This window comes from Protopterus annectens, chromosome 2.part1, assembly GCF_019279795.1.
Source record: "Protopterus annectens isolate FY-2018-M chromosome 2.part1, PAN1.0, whole genome shotgun sequence".
NCBI lineage: Eukaryota > Metazoa > Chordata > Ceratodontiformes > Protopteridae > Protopterus > Protopterus annectens.
In genome coordinates, this window is record NC_056729.1 from 1,796,617,987 (window position 1) to 1,796,638,706 (window position 20,720).

Sequence of the window (20,720 nt, forward strand, 5' to 3'; positions counted from 1 at the left end):
ATTTCCAGGGTCCATAGAAGCACCGCCTTTGTGAAGTGGGACCACTGTTGCCGTACGCCAGTCTTTGGGTACGTATCCTGTAGTAATTCTAAGATTAAACAGCAGCCTTATGTGTGGGTTTAGTTCCTGTTGGAGTTCATGTAGCACACAGCCTGGGACACCGTCCATTCCCATTGATGCTGTGTTTTTAGCTTTAGAGAGGGCGGCTCTCACCTGGGCATCTGAGATGTTAGGGAGGCTACACTCTGCTGGGATAGTTATTTCTCCATTTGAGGGGGAGGGCGAGGAGAAATTTGCATTGAACCTGTCTGCCAGAATGTTGGCAATGTCAGTGGGTTCAGTGTATTTTGTGTCATTTTGGACTAACTCTGAGCATATCCAGGTTTCTAACATAGCTAAAGAAGGCCTTGTGATTGTCTTTTGTGTCTTTTGCGATTTTTCTCTCAAAGTTGGCCTTGGATGATTTTATGAGTGATCATAGTTTTTTGCTAGTACTGATCAGAGATGCCCTCTGTCATGTAGTAGCTTCCTCCTCCTGTTGTAAAGTTTGTTTATGGCTGTATACATGTATATATATATATATATATATATATATATGTATATATATGTATATATATATAGTTTTATATTTATATATATATATATATATATATATATATATATATATAGGAGGAGCTGTGATGGCCTAGTGGTTAACTGCTGTGACTATAGTGTACAGGGTCCTCGGTTCAAGACCTGCAAGCGGTGTTTATCTCCCTATGCTGTGGAACAAAATCCCGGTACATGTGAGGCAGAGCACCTCTCTGGTCTTGTTCAAGAGGAATCTTGACCAATGGATGGGAGATTGCAGATATACCCCAGGGATTACTTCAGCGTCACTGCTTGACAGAGGCACAGCAAAATGATAGGCATAGTTTTTATTCAAACTAAAGGGGTGGAGAAAGCCACATAACTATGGGCTAGGCTTATAAATGCCCTTGGGCAGATAGCCTAGTATGAACCTATGAACCTATGAACCTATATATATATATATATATATATATATATATATATATATATATATATGTAGATAGATAGATGGATCGATATCCTACAAGAGGGTCTTACACAAACAAATTATTGATGCCTTAAACAGAATGCAAAAAATGTATGATGATCCCTTTCAGTAAGAGCGATGTTCCTGCTAACTGTCTCATCAATAGCGACATCATAAGTACGCACTCAGTGGTAAGAGGCCTGGGCACACAGGATGGCAGCAACCTTACCTTTGATCGCCGTGTCTCCACAGTGAAAAGATGGGCATTCTGTATTATCCTATAAGTAAGGGCATTGCCTCCAGGAAAAAAGTCATAGCCCCCCCTGTGCTCTTCCCTCATCAGGGCAATAATTGAGTACAATGCCCCTTTTTGTATGCACCTTGCAAGCACCTGCAGTAATTGTAAAGACCAGAAAGGTTCCATACATGGAAAAGTTCAAGGTCTTCAGCATATATCTTATGTGGATCATCTGAAGTCACTGTCAGTTTATTCTGTTTCGTACAGACTACTCAGAGGCGATCTCTACCGTGCATATAAGGCAATCTCTGGCCCTGCTTTATTGTAAATGCTGCATATCCTCAAGTCAAATGGTACACAGGTTACTCGCTCTAAAGACCCTTACTTGGTATGTCACATTAATAGAACCTCCTGGAGTAACAGCTCTGTCTCCCAGAGGTTACCACACTTTTGGAACAGATTCCCACTTCATGTCAGAGCACACCTCATTGGCCCTCTTCAAACGCAATCTGGATGATTGGATGGGTAATTGTAAATTTACCCTGGGGGTTCCACCTGTGTCCCTGTTGGACAGGGCCAATAGTTGCTGATCGTGCAAATAAGGGTAGAACTTGGCTAGGCTTGTAAGGGCCCTAGGACCATTAGCCTAGTAATTTCTTATGATCCTGTATATATACGTACATGCATATATATATATATATATATATATATATATATATATATATATATGTGTGTGTGTGTTTGTGTGTGTGTGTGTGTGTGTGTGTGTGTGTGTGTGTGTGTGTGTGTGTGTGTGTGTGTGTGTGTGTGTGCAGAATGTGAAGGAACATGCAGGAAATGGAGTTGCTAAAGAGTAGTGTGATGAGGTGGGAAATGGCCTAACCACAGGCATACACCCTGAATGAGAACTTCTTCCAGTCTGAGAAAGGCACATGACATTCAGGAAGGAAACAATGACCAGTAGGAAGCTAACTAAGGAGATGAAGATGCCAAAGGATAAGACACCTGTGACAGTCCATTCAGATTATACTAAGGAGTCGAAGAGTCTAAAGGACAAGTCACATGGGACAGGCCATTCAGATTATATTAAGTAGTTGAATCTAAAGGACAAGTCACATGGGGCAGCCCATTCAAATTATACTAAGGAGTCGAAGATTCTCACATGGGACAGCCCATTCAGATTATACTAAGGAGCTGACGAGTCTAAAGGACAAGTCACATGGCACAACTCATTCAGATTATCTTCAAGAAAGGATCATTCCACAGTGGGTAACCAAGATGTTTGCTTCCAAATTACACATGAGTCAGTCTGACCTATTTTTTTGTTTAAATAATGAGTAGAATTTTGTTGAGTAGGTTAGGATCTTGGTTGACTTCTTCAAAACAGTCACCAAAGCCATGGACGAGGGGAAGATGGTGCACACCGCCTACCTTGACCTAGCCAAAACCTTTGAAACTATTCCCCACTCGGGCATAATAGATAAACTCTCCCAGCTAGGCATCAACCTGTATGTTACCAGATGGGTAGCTAACTGACACACTAAAAGAACCCACTCAGTCAAAGTAGGGGAAGCCACCTCTAGTAGTAGGCCTGTAATGAGTGGTGTACCCCAAGGATTGATCTTGGGGCCCCAACTGTTTGGGATATACTTTTCTGAGGTGCAAGCTGAAACCAGTGCTCTGTGGTTGACCAAGTTTGCAGATGACTGCAAGCTGGGCACTGTCTTAAATTCCCCTAGTAATGTGAACACCCTCCAAGACGGCCCTACCCAGACTAATGACTGGTGCCAGAAGCATGGCCTCCAACTGAATGCCAAGAAATGCATCATTATCCCCTTTGGGGAAAATGTCATCCCCACTAATTATCACATTAATAACGTATTAAGTATGCAATCAGTCGTGAGGGACTTGGGCACCCAGGTTGATAGCAATATGACTTTTGACCACCACGTTGCCTCCGTTGTACGGAAGGCTTTCTACATGGCCCACCTCATAAATAATGATATTTCCTCCAGGAACAAGGAGGTCATAATATCCCTGTACTCCTCCCTTATCAGACCCATTTTCAAGTACAGTGCCCCCTTCAGCATGTACCTTGCCAAGCACATGCAGCAGTTGGAGAGACTAGAGAGTTTCCTGACCAGGAAAATTTAGGGTCTCAAACATCTATCCTATACAGATAGGATAAAAGCCCTGTCCCTCTACAGAGTCTGATACAGACTGCTCAGAAGTGACCTGTGTCTGGCATACAAGGCCATTTTAAACCCAGCCTTGATGGAGTTGCTTCATATCCGTAAGTCAAACTCCATGGAATGTACATCCAAGGCCTTAACCTGATTTGTGGCTTTAATAGAACTTGTTGGCAGCATAGATTTGTGTACCAAAGACTCCCATGTTTGTAGAATAGGCTCTTGTCTCCATCTCAGGCAGAGAACCTCTCTAGCCCTCTTTAAGAGAAACATGGATGACTGGATGGGAAACAGAAAATACACCCCTGGAATCCCACCTGTGTCCCTGCTGGACAGGGGAAACAGGTGCTGACTTTGAGGGAACATGGGCAAAATTATTGGCTAGACTTATAAGAGCCTCTGGGCCAGTAACCTAGTATCATCCTATGAACCTATGAAAATTACTGATCAACCACATGCTGTTGGAAAGGTATCATCGTCAGTTCACCAGTCAGAGATCGTGCTAGATGAAAATTTTAAGAGTTCTATAGCTTGGTGATAGTGCTGGCAAATGTTGGGTGACGTCTAGATTTCACTGATATCTTTGATACGGTGTCCTACAAATCTGTGACTGTCAAACTGAATGGGACACAACTGTGGATGTGAAAAGTATGTAAGGTGCAGGACTAGCCAAAGGCAGGGGGCAGAGCATCATGGAGACGGGAAGGTGCTGTATTAAAGTGATGAACAGGGTGGTTTAAGTTTCAGTACTGTGCCCAGTTCTCTTCATTTTGTAACATTTAACTAGGAAGTGCCGAAGGAGAGCACAACTTATTACTGTTTGCATTGCTGTAGAATTAAACTGCACATTAAACCTCATGTTCCTCATTACTTGTTTTATAGGCAGCATTTGGTTACATTTTGTTACTTGCAATTCACTAAACTCTTCTGTAAGTCTAATTTTTTTTCTTTGCTTGCTTAGATGTGCTCCTGGCTATACTGGTGATCCTACCATTAAAGGACAGAAGTGCACTCCAGTTCATCCAGGTATGTGTAAGACATCAAAAAACACTGGGCTACAGAAACAAATGGGTTACCAGCAAGACAAAGGGATCATCATTAGACAGAAGTAATGCTGAAAAGGATTCAGTGCTTAGTTTTCCATGTGATGGACTACTACCAGTTCTAAAATCATATTTGATTTGCTGTTCACTGATAAGACACTATAATGCATTTATGGTCTCCAAAAGAGCATACGTGAAAACTTCATGCACAGCATAGTTTGCCTTTGTCTACGTCAATGCTGGACATGGAGGAGTTCAAAATTTTTTGAAGGTGTTAGCCTTACCTTGGGTGTATGTCTACTCAGAAAATTACATAGTTGAAGGTGGTGAACCGGTTTGTAATAAAAGTTCTAAAAACGTACTTATCGGTTCATCTCTTCATAGAAGATTACTAGGCTAACGACCCTAGAACCCTTACAAGCCTAGCCATATTTATCCCAAGTTGCCCCAATTGTTGATAGGTGAAAAGTTCACAGAGGCAGGGATCTATGGTAGTTAATACTGACTTCCTCTGTCCAGGAGGAAAATGGGTGCCAGTCCTGGAGTGAATTTGTCGCCATCCATTCATTAATCCAGGTTGTGTTTGAAGAGGGTTAGGGAGGGGCTCTGTTTCATGTGAATCAGCACTTACTAATGTCTGCTTAAGAAGTAGATGCTGAAGTATCTGAGGATCCTGGGAATTAATCATTTTGTCTTCACTGTAAAAGTAAAAAAAAAACAAAAGAAAGAGTAAGAAGTTTAAAGGTAAACGATATGAAATGGGATGAGGTAACAGCCAGAGAGATTGAAACAAAGTTAAGAAAAGCCTCTAATTGGAAAACCCCAGCCACAGATGCAATAATTAACTTTTGGCTAAAAGTATTAACATCTTTGCACAAAGATTTAGCCCTGAGTAAGAACTATTTTTATGCGCATCCCGAACAGACACCAACCTGGCTAACAACAGGAAAAACAATTCTCCTACTTAAGAGTGAACCTGCATGCTACCCTAAAAATTATAGACCAATAACTTGCCTTCCGACAACATGTAAAGTATACACAGGAATTGAATGATGCCGACAGAGTTTGTAGTCATTTAGAAGAAAAGTCAATTATGGCAGTAGAACACAAGAGCAATAAAAGAAAGTCATATGGAACAAAGGATCATTTGTTAAATAAAGTCATAGTGGAGAACTGTAAAAAGGGGAAGAATCTAAGTATGACATGGATTGACTATAAAAAAGCATTTGATAGTGTCGCACATTCATGGATAAAAGAGTGCTTAAAAATGTGCAAGATACACTTTACACTGATCAACTACATTACAGTGACCATGAAACAGTGGCAAACCACTTTGCAATTAAGCCATGATAAAGGACAGATTGGTATTCCGGGGATAAAAATTCAAAGGGGTATATTCCAGGGTTACTCTCTGTCACCACTGCTATTCTGCCTTGCCCTTAACCCATTAAGCTGTCTACTTAACAGCTTAGACCATGGCTATAACTTGGCTCCTAGAAAACAACAAAGTGTAAAGACTTCTCATCTTCTCTTTGTCTATGATTTAAAACTGTATAGCTCATCAGATGAGGAACTGAAAGCACAGCTGCAAATTGTCAAAACTTTTTCAGATGATATTAGAATGTCATTTGGTCTTGATAAATGTGCAAAAGCAACCTTTAAAGAAGGAAAACTGCAGCACCAAGAAAACATCAGTTTGGAACAAGAATGTGATATAAAAGAACTTGAGCAAAAGGGAGTGCATAAATATTTGGGAATTGATGAAGGATCAACAGTAAAACATGAACAAATGTCATTAAAACTTAGTAAGGAATACTTTAGGAGACTTAAATTAATCCTGAAATCAGCAATGACATCTAGGAACAAAATTCAAGCTATAAACTAATTTGTTCTTCCTGTTCTAAATTACAGTTTTGGAGTGATTGACTGGCCCCAAAATGTGTCGGATGGATTAGATAGGAAACAAGAAGGATGTTTCATGCTTACCAAATGATTTATAAAAATCAGTGCATACCAAGATTATATATCCCCGTTCTGAAGGAGGGATGGGCCTCCTTGAAATTGATTACATGTATAACTCTGCAATCGTGGGACTCTACACATATCTGCTGACCTCACAAGACCCAAATGAAGTGAAAGTTTTAAAACATGAGGAGAATAAATCTAAGATGACTTCCCTGCTTAATTTAACAGAAGCATATCAGTATCAAGCAGGAATGGAAATCAAACCAGATGTAGATAAAAATCGGACAGCAACTGAATGTGCCAAAAAACAAAAGAAAGAATATAAGGTGAAGGACCAGATGAAAAGGCAAGAAATGTGGAAAATGCATAAATATAGCTGCAAGTATAGAAATCTTCTGGAAGAACCTCATGTTGATCAGGACCGAATGCAGGAATGGTTGAGGAGAGACAAATTCAAGCCAAGGGATGAAAGTTTAATATTGGCAGCCCAGGATAGTGGGCTACATACACTCTGGTTTATAAAGTCCTTTGAACATGTGGGAGAAACAGACAAATGTAGGTTTTGTAACATCGAATTGGAAACAGTCGCACAACTCATTGCTGGTTGTGACATACTAATGGCAGAAGGACTGTATACTGAAGTACACAATAACATGGCGAGACTGTTGCACTGGGGATTGTGCAAACATTATGGTATTGAAGTGGCTGAAAAACATTGTAAACATGAGCCACAAAGTATCATAGAAAGTGATGGTCTGTACCACTTGGGATCACCCATTACCAACAGTTCAAAAGATAGATGGTAGAAAACCAGATACAGTGGTCCAAGAAAAGAAGACAAAAGTAGAAAAGAAGACAAAAGTAGCATTGATCACTGAAATCACTACACCCAGTGACTATAGTGTGTTGTGTACAGAGAGACACAAAGTCATAAATTATCAGGATTTGCAGGCAAAAACATGAGCAGTGTGGAAGGAAAGATACCCAGACAGTTCCAATAGTAGGAGCAATGGGTCTTATAAAAAATAATCTACAATCATATTTAGATATGTTACCAATACATGTAAACCCATATGAATTGCAGGAGGAGTCATTACTGGGCACATTGTGGGTGCTGTGAATAGCACTTTTAGCTGACATCAAAGACTGAAATAATACTAATTTCATGAACTTTAATCATACTTTGACTTAGGAATATGGCCCATTCCTGTCATGGTATTAGAAACCCAAAAGATTTGGAGAAATTATAAAATAGAGGTATATGTACTTAACTAGTGGACAGAAACACTGCATGAGTTAGGTCCATGGCTGCACCTAATTGTGTGTAACTGTATGACAGAAATGAAGACAGTATTAGCAGTTAAAGAGTGTGCATGCACTCTGGCTGGAAATTGCAGGTATTGCACTCTATCTTATAGACAAAGTTGTGGGGTTGCATTAGGAATACATAAAACGTTCTGCAAACCCACACACTGTAATATGGACATGATCCTCACCTTTCAGTCCTATGTCCTAGGGTAGTGGGGGAATGTGAGGAACAAATAGGTCAAAAAACTTTAGAGTAAGCTGTAGGGTAAACTGCTGTTTATTCATCTGGTCTTAACTGAGTTGTCAGTTATTTGGTCAGCATTTAATTGTCCAGAAAATGAGAAACTTGGAGATTAGATGCTGTAGGCACAGCAGCCATAAAGTATAGGTGGGAGTAGGTTATGGCTCACATTACAGGGTCCACACAGGATTCAAACTTGTCTGAGGTAAGGAAACCTAGACACTAGGCCTTAGGTCTGGTTTCTTTTGATGTGTGGGAGAGTGAACCAGTACTCAGCTGTTCTTCACCTCCTCATTCTCCTTACAGACACCAATGGGGCATAAGCTTTCTCACAAAAAGTGAGGATCTTGGGCTTGCCTGAGAATCCTGCTGGATCAACTGCCTTCCTCCTTGAGCAGAGAAACACCTTTCATTACTGATGGAGATCCTTCCCACACCTTACATGTCCTGCTTTTATCTGTTCATTTTTCTTACTACAGCTAGACTTTTGACATCCTGTTCACTGCATAGTGATTGATGACTAAGATGGTATGGAAGATGGCCCTGCTAAAGGTCCAAAGCAGACTGTTGTGTTGGGCTCCACTTGACCAAAGTTTGGTGCAGCATGCACTTTTTTCACAAGCTGAACTGTCACCTGTAAACATGTCCACTAATCTTGCTACATTTTTCCAGCCTCAGCTCCCTCATCCTTTAGAGAATGCAGAAGTTCAGTGAGGGTGACTAAAAATATGCTTGTCTGTCTCCTGTTAAGAGTCTTCTGTCACCATAGAGTCCAAGAAGACTGGTAGCCTCTTATATGAAGAAAGGTAATGAATTGTTCCTCATTAAGGAGATGTGCAGTTTGGTAATGACAACATTTGTATTTAGTTATTTAGCTGTCAGTAATGAATTCTCCATTCCCAGTGTTGTTCCTCATTAAGGAGATGTGCAGTTTGGTAATGACAACATTTGTATTTAGTTATTTAGCTGTTGGTAATGAATTCTCCATTCCCAGTGTTGTTCCTCATTAAGGAGATGTGCAGTTTGGTAATGACAACATTTGTATTTAGTTATTTGGCTGTCGGTAATGAATTCTCCATTCCCAGTGTCGTTCCTCATTTAGGAGATGTGCAGTTTGGTAATGACAGCATTTGTATTTAGTTATTTGGCTGTCGGTAATGAATTCTCCATTCCCAGTGTCGTTCCTCATTAAGGAGATGTGCAGTTTGGTAATGACAGCATTTGTATTTAGTTATTTGGCTGTCGGTAATGAATTCTCCATTTCCAGTGTCGTTCCTCATTAAGGAGATGTGCAGTTTGGTAATGACAACATTTGTATTTAGTTATTTAGCTGTCGGTAATGAATTCTCCATTTCCAGTGTTGTTCCTCATTAAGGAGATGTGCGGTTTGGTAATGACAACATTTGTATTTAGTTATTTAGCTGTCGGTAATGAATTCTCCATTTCCAGTGTTGTTCCTCATTAAGGAGATGTGCAGTTTGGTAATGACACCATTTGTATTTAGTTATTTGGCTGTCGGTAATGAATTCTCCATTCCCAGTGTTGTTCCTCATTAAGGAGATGTGCGGTTTGGTAATGACACCATTTGTATTTAGTTATTTGGATGTCTGTAATGAATTCTCCATTCCCAGTGTTGTTCCTCATTAAGGAGATGTGCAGTTTGGTAATGACAACATTTGTATTTAGTTATTTAGCTGTCGGTAATGAATTCTCCATTTCCAGTGTTGTTCCTCATTAAGGAGATGTGCAGTTTGGTAATGACAACATTTGTATTTAGTTATTTAGCTGTCGGTAATGAATTCTCCATTCCCAGTGTTGTTCCTCATTAAGGAGATGTGCGGTTTGGTAATGACAACATTTGTATTTAGTTATTTAGCTGTCGGTAATGAATTCTCCATTCCCAGTGTTGTTCCTCATTAAGGAGATGTGCGGTTTGGTAATGACAACATTTGTATTTAGTTATTTAGCTGTCGGTAATGAATTCTCCATTCCCAGTGTTGTTCCTCATTAAGGAGATATGCAGTTTGGTAATGACAACATTTGTATTTAGTTATTTGGCTGTCGGTAATGAATTCTCCATTCCCAGTGTCGTTCCTCATTAAGGAGATGTGCAGTTTGGTAATGACAGCATTTGTATTTAGTTATTTGGCTGTCGGTAATGAATTTTCCATTCCCAAAGTCGTTCCTCATTAAGGAGATGTGCAGTTTGGTAATAACAACATTTGTATTTAGTTATTTGGCTGTCGGTAATGAATTCTCCATTCCCAGTGTTGTTCCTCATTAAGGAGATGTGCAATTTGGTAATGACAACATTTGTACTTAGTTATTTGGCTGTTGGTAATGAATTCTCCATTCCCAGTGTTGTTCCTCATTAAAGAGATGTGCAGTTTGGTAATGACAACATTTGTATTTAGTTATTTGGCTGTTGGTAATGAATTCTCCATTCCCAGTGTTGTTCCTCATTAAAGAGATGTGCGGTTTGGTAATGACAACATTTGTATTTAGTTATTTAGCTGTCGATAATGAATTCTCAGTTTCCAACAACACAACCCAATTCTTAGAATTGTCCTATTCATTTCACAATAATGTTATGGTTTTTCTGGATGTTGAGGTGTCAAAAAATAATGCTGACAGGCGCTATGAAGCTGTATTATATAGGAAGCCAACATATTCAAATAAATTTCTACATTTTTCAAGCGCCCACCCCTTGCATCAGAAACGTTCGGTCTTAAAAGGCCAGTTAGTAAGGGCTGCAAGAATGATATCAACTAATGAGAAATTTGATAAAGAATGTATGGTTCTAAAGGAAATGTTTCTTAGTAGAGCTTATCCTCTTCAATTGATAGAGGATCTAATCCAGGAAGTAACATTGAAAAGAATGAATGGTATTTATGAACCAATACTTAATATTAAGGCAGATACCATCAATAGAGAGGTCAATTTAAGTGAGTTAAATCTTGATCAAATTGTATCTATATCCTCCCAAAATGAATTTGATTCAGCGTGCATCATGAGTTTTTCATCCAACTATGTGGGTATAAAGGAAATCATTTTTAAAAATTGGACTTTATTGAAAGACGAAATGGAATTGAGCTCCATTTTTAATTTTATACCCAAAGTTGTTTGGAGAAAGGGTATTAGTTATAAAGAAATATTTCAAAGGCAAAGAAAATGTAGTAATCGGAATATAGGCATGAAACAATGTGGGTGCTGTCCATATTGTTATGTAATAGATGAAGGTAGTAATATAGTTATCAACTCCTTCCAAATACCGTTAAAAGGTAGTTTTAATTGTAATACCAGGGGTGTAGTTTATGTGGCAAAGTGCCAAGCATGTCCCTCCTTTTACATAGGTAAAACAGATAGAAGATTAAGGGATAGAATATCTGAACACCTAAGAAGTATAACACAGAAAAGAGAGGACAATGCTTTGGCAATGCATACCACAATTCACCCACAACACAAATTTAAATTTAAGATAATTCAGCAGATTCCACAAGATGATAGAGGAGGGCCATTAGGTTTATTATTAGAGAAAATGGAGTTGATGTGGCAACTTAGATTAAATGCTTTTGTAAACCCAGGTCTGAACGATAAATGCTCAATAATGTGTTTGTTGAGGTTGAGAAGTTTGGAAAGATAGTTTTTTTAAAAATAATTTTTAAAAAATAATTTTTTTAAAAATGTTTTTTAAAATAAGTTTATGAATTTAAGATATACATGAACATACATGTTTTTCTGAGTAGTAGGTTCATGAAAGTAAATATTTTTCATCATAAAAAATACATATGTGTATGTTCTTATACAATTTATTTATTATTATTTATATATACACATTTGTTTCATATATATACTATAGGTATGCAGATAAGTGGATGCTTGTGTGTATACATATCTGTATTTATATGCACATATGTGTGGCCATGAGTATGTATATAGAAACATAAAAACATAAAAATATAGAAATATAGAAATGTGTATATATAAGTATAGGTGCTTTAAGCACATGTGAGCATGAATTCATGAATTTTATAAATGTTTGCTTAGAATGTTTCAGTATATGAAATGCTGAATGTAATGTAATTTCATAATTTCATATATAAATATGTAGGTTTTTGTATATATGGATTGTCATCATATATTATATTGATTATATATCATATATTTTACATTATATTATATTTTATATATTATATATTTTATATAGTTAATATATTTTATATATATATTTTATGGTTTGAAAATTAAAATATTAAAAGTAGATAAGAAGGTGTATCCAATTTAATATATATTAGACCATAGAGATTTGTAAAGTTGTTTCCGTCAAAATGACCTTTTTTCAGTCTCTTTTTGTTAGAATGTATATGCCTTTAAAAAGTAAAGTAATTTCAGGATTTGGCACATTTTTTAGAAAGAATGTATAAAAATCAGTCTTAGAATTTTAAATTGGTTTAGTTTCTGAAGAAGTCCCGCATTCAAACGGGACGAAAAACGTACTTTTATTGCTAAGCGTTTAAAATAAGTATTAAAAACCGGTGTTTTGCAAGTCCGGCCGTGTTATTTTTTCATTTGTTTGGAGTTTACAGTCGTTTTAACATTTGTATTTAGTTATTTAGCTGTCGGTAATGAATTCTCCATTCCCAGTGTTGTTCCTCATTAAGGAGATGTGCAGTTTGGTAATGACAACATTTGTATTTAGTTATTTGGCTGTCGGTAATGAATTCTCCATTCCCAGTGTTGTTCCTCATTAAGGAGATGTGCAGTTTGGTAATGACAAAATTTGTATTTAGTTATTTGGCTGTCGGTAATGAATTCTCCATTCCCAGTGTTGTTCCTCATTAAGGAGATGTGCAGTTTGGTAATGACAACATTTGTATTTAGTTATTTAGCTGTCGGTAATGAATTCTCCATTCCCAGTGTTGTGCCTCATTAAGGAGATGTGCAGTTTGGTAATGACAACATTTGTATTTAGTTATTTAGCTGTCGGAAATGAATTCTCCATTCCCAGTGTTGTTCTTCATTGAGGAGATGTGCAGTTTGGTAATGACAACATTTGTATTTAGTTATTTGGCTGTCGATAATGAATTCTCCATTCCCAGTGTTGTTCCTCATTAATAAGATGTGCAGTTTGGTAATGACAACATTTGTATTTAGTTATTTGGCTCTCGGTAATGAATTCTCCATTCCCAGTGTTGTTCCTCATTAAGGAGATGTGCAGTTTGGTAATGACAACATTTGTATTTAGTTATTTGGCTGTCAGTAATGAATTCTCCATTCCCAGTGTTGTTCCTCATTAAGGAGATGTGCAGTTTGGTAATGACAGCATTTGTATTTAGTTATTTGGCTGTCGGTAATGAATTCTCCATTCCCAGTGTTGTTCCTCATTAAGGAGATGTGCAGTTTGGTAATGACAACATTTGTATTTAGTTATTTGGCTGTCGGTAATGAATTCTCCATTCCCAGTGTTGTTCCTCATTAAAGAGATGTGCGGTTTGGTAATGACAACATTTGTATTTAGTTATTTAGCTGTCGGTAATGAATTCTCAGTTTCCAGTGTTGTTCCTCATTAAGGAGATGTGCAGTTTGGTAATGACAACATTTGTATTTAATTATTTGGCTGTCGGTAATGAATTCTCCATTCCCAGTGTTGTTCCTCATTAAGGAGATGTGCAGTTTGGTAATGACAACATTTGTATTTAGTTATTTAGCTGTCGGTAATGAATTCTCCTTTCCCAGTGTTGTTCCTCATTAAGGAGATGTGCAGTTTGGTAATTACAACATTTGTATTTAGTTATTTAGCTGTCGGTAATGAATTTTCCTTTCCCAGTGTTGTTCCTCATTAAGGAGATGTGCAGTTTGGTAATGACAACATTTATATTTAGTTATTTGGCTGTCGGTAATGAATTCTCCATTCCCAGTGTCATTCCTCATTAAGGAGATGTGCAGTTTGGTAATGACAACATTTGTATTTAGTTATTTGGCTGTCATTTTCCTTTACCCTAGAAATGGATTAATGACTGTCTGGGGCTTGTCAGGTTCAAGTGTTCAATGATACCTAACCTTGAATCACTTGCTGATGAAAGTTATTCCCTAGCCTCAAATTACAAGATATTTAATTTATCACTATCCATCAGCCCTATATGTTATATTCTATATGTAATATGTATTAATGATTGCACTCTGAAATTGAGAAAAAATAATCTTGTTATACAAAGGCTCATGTGCATGAGCCCATCTATATAACAGATGTGTTATAGTAAGGTTCATGCATAGGAACCTTGGACTTAGTGAAGTGCATGCTGCTGTGTACACAGCAGCATCACACAACTGCATCTGCAACCTACAAAGAGACTTTTAATGCTGAGACACTCTGTGCTGCCGTACAAATAACAGAAATGTGGTAGAGCAGTGTCTAACAGCTTTTAGAGCTTGGGGACAATAGCAAGCGAACCTTGTGTGGGCCACCATTTGTATGCAAACATGGAACATATGACACTTTTTAAAGCTGTCAATCACTTACTAGTAATACATCATGGCAGCTGAAACACCTCATGTATAAAACACATTTATGAGAGTTTCTCTGACAATAACCACTTGTTAATGGCTCTCAAAGCATAGTCACTTTATGAGGTGAATTTCTTAAATCCCTTTCTCAAACACATTATATATTGTATGACATATGTATATAGATAGATTGATAAATATCTCTATATCTGTATGTGTGCATGTGTGTGTGTGTGTGTGTGTGTGTGTGTGTGTGTGTGTGTGTGTGCATATATATTTATATATATATATATATATATATATATATATATATATGTATATGTATATATATATATATATATATATATATATATATATATATATATATATATATATATATATATATATATATATATATATATATATATATATATATATATATATATATATATATATATATATATATATATATATATATATATATATATATATATATATATATATATATATATATATATATATATATATATGTATATATATATATATATATATATATATATATATATATATATATATATATATATATATATATATATATATATATATATATATATATATATATATATATATATATATATATATATATATATATATATATATATATATATATATATATATATATGTATCTATATATATATATGTATATATATATATATATATATATATATAAACTAATGTCTTTCGGCTTTTCCCCTTAGGGGTCGCCACAGCGGAACTCCGGTCCGCTCTAATGATTGGCAGTGGATTATTACGGTACCGAGGTGCCAGCCCGATGCCCAACCTATATGCAGATATATATGTGTGTGTATATATATATATATATATATATATATATATATATATATATAGACATATGTATATAATTTTATCTATCTACAAATTATCTATTTATAGGTAGATATATACACACACACACATACACAAGTATGTATATATAGACACTTACATACATACATATGTCATGTATAAATGTATACACACATATACAGACACACACATACACAAATATGTATCGAAACACATGCATACATACATCATGTATAACTATATACACACACATACACACACACATATGTATATATAGACACATATGTCATGTATAAATACATACACACATATACAGACACACATGCACAAATAAGTATCTAGACACATGCATACATACTTACATCATGTGTAACTATATACACATACAAACACATACATACACACGCACACCCTCATACAGCCTACTGTCTTCCAAAGAAAGGGGAATTATGGAGGTTTCAGCAATATAAGTACTAAACAAAGAAGCCCAAAAATGAAGCAACCGTATAGATATTTGAATATTTAGTAACATAATAAAACAAAACAAAAAACAGCACTTTCATCTCAAAACCAGTTAGTTCACAACTTCAGTAGATTTTATACAATATTAAAGCATGTCTTAAATAAACCAAACTTGTTACAGTTTAAATGTCACATGTCTAATTCTAAAAGATGTAGAAAAATAATTTAAAAAATCAAAATCATAAACATGTGACAAATATCATTACTTTAAAACACATTTAAAATTCACATAGTCACTGACTCTAAAGTAATTTGTGGCATTCAATATATTTGCCACTGTTTTTTTTTAATTTACTTCATTCTCCCTATCTCCTTCTGTTGCACTCTCAGACTGGTAATCTAAAACATAGAAAGTGTATGTTTTAAGTAATGTGCTGTTCATTTAATGCATATACAATACATTTAAGGCAGTCTTCTTAGTTGCTTACATGTGTTCCCAATTGCAGGTGCAACATTCTGTCATAGCTTTACCTATGTAGAATGTCTCACACCCACTGCACATTGCTACATAAACTGTGTAATCTGATGAGCAGTTAAGCATTCCAGTGTTTAAAATTCATTCTGAATCACCAATTTAAAATAGGAGGGATTCTGTATGTTATGTTGATATATCTGACAATTAACATAGAGGATTAAGGCTGTAAGCTGTTATAGGGTTACTTCCTACAGTACAGGGTTTCATTCCCTCAGTCTTCAGTTACCTGCTGTGTGACCTTGAACAAGTCACTTAACCAGACACTGTTTTGGGGCTTTGGGAATTTAGGCTAGGTTCCTTAATACCTGGACTGCATGCTAGGAACTACCTATGAACAATGCACAATGTTCACAATGAAAAGTTCCTTTCCTTGTGACCAGTGAATGTGAACTAAATTTACTGCCATTTTCAAACACAGATTTAAAATTAAAGCCCCTTTTAATCACAAAAGTTGGAGTGCCATGTAAGTTATGTGTTAAATCACCCAGTGAAGAAAGGATTTCTAGTTATTCATAATGATTAACTTATTAACTGAAAAGAATATAAAAATTGAAGGTATATCATAAATGCACATTTGTGTTGTCAGAACCAGTTGAATGGTCTGTGGGTAGTAAAAGTTCATTCTTTTATCACAGTGCTGTATTAATACCTTCCTCAATAATATAGTCAGGCCAGGGTAACCCCTAACTATAAAATATTTCTTCATTTTAATAACATTTTTGTTAGTGGTCAAATGAACAATTCTAATAACATGTTCTGTAACAATGCCTTTTTAGACCCATTGTATGCATACTAGAAAAATGTAGTGTAGCATTACTGCCAACATTCTTACCGCAAATTTTTGTTCCCAGCAGTGAAGCATCTAGTAGTGCACAACAGCTTATAAAAAAAATCATGTCTATTGAAATTGTCACACATGCACTAAGGAAAAAAGAAAAACATTACAAAATAAAAATAAATAAAAAAATAATAAAAAATAATCACTGCTGGAGCACATTAAGAAACTGCCCTGGTAGTGGCTTCCTGTGGGAAACTCGGATTGGACAGTTCAGTAACAGGGAGAGTAATTCAATGAGTGAGTCCACCATCCAGCAGAAATATGAAAAGGTGTACAAAAGCCTATGACATAGAGTTATTCTCACAGTCTGGAGTTCTAGCTTCACTCCTGCAGACAAGGATCATCCCAATTCTTAACTGTATCCAGTTGCTGGGATAGAACACTATCTCCAGTCTAAAGAAATGACAACAGATGCCCCCAAGGGGGGCATGTCATTCATAGTACATTTCTGAATTGCCCTTGATCCTTCTCTGTGCCAGTTGATGTGTGCAGCCATGTCAGTGAGGATGGAGGATGCAGTACTTCTTGACACATTTGCTCCTGAATGTGGACTTTAGAGGCTGCTATAATAATAATAATTTAACTAGGTAGGTCCAGTGAATTCACATCCCTTTTCAGGGGTGACCAGGGAGCAATGTCTGGTTAAGTGACATTGCTCAAGGTCACACAAAAGGCAAATGAGAGCTGAGGGAATCAAACCTTGTGCCAAAGAACATACAACTCACAGGCTTAACCCTCTGCACCAACTAATTATTTGGCAGGTGAGCTGACATAAGATACTCATTCCCAACCTCCTCTGCTGGCTTCTCCTCCACCTGGGATGCTGCTTGAATCCTAGTCATTCATGTCACATGTCAGAAAGCTGGGGAAAATGGGGTGCTTTATTGGTAAAGGAGGAGATCTTTAATAAAAAGGTTTCTGTGAGGTGGGATAATCTGTCAGAGATATCCAGCCTTTATCACTGTCTAAAAGGTGTAGATGTTTGGCTTGCACTTTTTTGCTATATTGTAGTAGATTTATGAGGTTCTGTCTGGTGGAAGCATGTCCTTAGTAGGAGTTGCTTGTGCAAAGTCTAGAGTTAGGAAACAAACTGGAAGATCTCAGAGGCATTCCTGATATTCATCTATCTTGAAAATTAGAGGAAAATCCATACATTTCCAAAAGAGTACATTTTTAAGCAACTATGTTGTAATTCAGAATTCCTAACGCTATTTGCAGTAAGTCCCAGTTCATGCAAATAGTATTGCATTAGATTTCAATAATTGTTTCTCCTTAGCATTTCCCACTTTATTCCCTCGAACATAAACATTTTACTTAGTTGCCTAAAAAAAGGCATGTTTATGAAGGACCTCAGGCAAGAGTGGCCTAGTCTTTCTTTTGTCATGTTGTCAGTGTAACACAATATTATGGACAGTAAAACGTTATGATCTGCAAGCTAAAAGCAGTGCTTGAAATATATTGGAGTGACATACGAGGCCAAAATAATCTCAGTTAACAAACAGCACAAAACTCTGCAACCTATAAAGTATTTTGCTTCATAATTTATCATCTAAGTTATTAAAATGCTGTTTTCTTCTTTTCTCTAGAGCGTCCTGTCCTTTCAGTCAAGGTTTATCCTGAGAAAACAACTATAACTCAAGGCAGCGAGTTGGTGCTGCGATGTCAGGCCACTGGTATTCCACCTTACCACTTCTTTTGGTCAAGAGAGCATGGCGTTCCAATGCCAGTTCATGCATTTCAACGAGGTAATCCTGGTAGTAAACACTAACTTGTGAAATAAAAGTAGTAGTAGTCTAAAAGGGATGTAAGCATTTCAGGTCTCAAAGTTCCCAGTTTTGAAATACTTTGCAGTCATTCACCTATTGTATATTTTACCTGGATATCTGGTCAGTTTCCTTTACTTCATTTTATTTAAAAACATGAAACCCAGAGAACCTGTCACAGATTATTTTTACCAAATATCACATTGTGTCTTCCATTATAGCATTAAAAAAAGCAGGGGGGGGGTGGGGTAAAGCACATTTGGCTATACTTAGAAATGGAATCAGGCCATTACTTATCCAGAATACTTTTACTCATTGGAGTATTTCTGGGTACTAAAAAACAAGCATCAGACATAAAGCTAGTATGTAAAGCAAAATGAGGATTGTTGTAAGTATAAATTAGCAATCCTGTTTGACAACATGCAGATAGCAAATGTGTGATTAAATGTATACTTTTTTTTAAAAATGTAAGCAATGAATTAATATATTTTTGAAAATGTAAACAGTGATTATTGTTTTGTCCCCTCCGGCTCAGGACAGTGGTAATTTTAAAAAACTGGCACCGTTTCTTTGAATTTTGTTGTTGTTGTTCTTGATTTTGCAGTTTTATGGTAATTCATATGTTGGAGTTATACTATGACATAATTTGGAATACCCATTTCTTTGAATTTTTGTGTTGTTGCTGTTGTTCGTGTTTTTGCAGTTTTATGGTAATTCATATGTTGGAGTTATACTATGACATAATTCTGGATACTTCATAGCATTGCTGTCTCACTTCACCTGGTTGCCTGTTTTTTTTCCTGGCTGATGGCCTTCTTTGTGAGACCTGCATATGCTTCATGTATCTCCATAAACTTTTATTTCCCCCCATGGGGGATCATAGGCGGTTCCTAGGCTAATGTCCCTAAAGCCTTTTAAGCATAGCCATTCATGCACCATTTTCCCAGAGCTGCGGTGGTGGTGCTGCGGCAGTGTTGCCGCCTCACAGTAAGACGTTGTCCTGTTCGATTCTCAGCTAAAGCGTCTTCTGTGTGGAGACATGCGTGAATGGGCGTACCTTCATTGAAGGTTGTACATCAGGGCTGGCAACTCGGTACGTAAAAATCTACTGCCAATCATTAGCGGACCGGAGTTCCGCTGTAGCAACCCCTAACCGGGAAAAACCTAAAGATACAACAACATCAATGCCTACAGGCTAGAATGGCTTTGGTATTTGCCTGTGCCTTAGGGCATCTACAAACTGCCCCTTTCCATAAGGGCCACAGTCAACAAGCTGGGTTGAATTTGTGATCTCCCATCCATAGATCAAAAATGCATTTAAATAGGCTCAGGGAAGAGCTCTGTTTCACATGAATGGGGAGTCTGTTCCAGGGAAGGGGTAATCTGTGAGATGCATACTTGTCCCCCCAACATGTTTTATGTTACAGACGAGGTTTAAATGTTTATGTTGGGTAATTCTAGTTCACATTTGCTTTGCAAATGTGTAGAAGATCGGTCAAGGCTGGATCAGAGAATGCCTTGTACGTTAGGCATAGATCACCCCAGAGTAGTGTGTAGGAGACTGAGTACAGGGACAGGGCTTTGAGTTGATCTACATAGGACATATTATATTCAGTCTACATAGGACATATTATATTCACCCTGTATTCTTTTAGTAAGGAACCTCTGTGGCCACTCCAGGTGTTACAAATGCCTAGTTGGGTACATTCCAAAGGGTGCATTGTACTCGATTATTGGTCTAATGAGGACTGA

General features: G+C 36.9%; 1 protein-coding gene across 11 annotated transcripts in view; it reads left to right on the top strand.

The window, feature by feature from the left end:
- HSPG2 (heparan sulfate proteoglycan 2) overlaps positions 1-20,720 on the top strand; it is a 2,126,006-nt gene that overhangs the window by 1,201,786 nt on the left and 903,500 nt on the right. For all 11 annotated transcript variants that reach the window (XM_044063227.1, XM_044063230.1, XM_044063231.1 and 8 more), the window contains 2 exons: positions 4,425-4,489; positions 18,792-18,950. In XM_044063227.1, the coding sequence (XP_043919162.1) occupies positions 4,425-4,489; positions 18,792-18,950 (224 nt within the window). The remainder of the gene's footprint in view (positions 1-4,424; positions 4,490-18,791; positions 18,951-20,720) is intronic.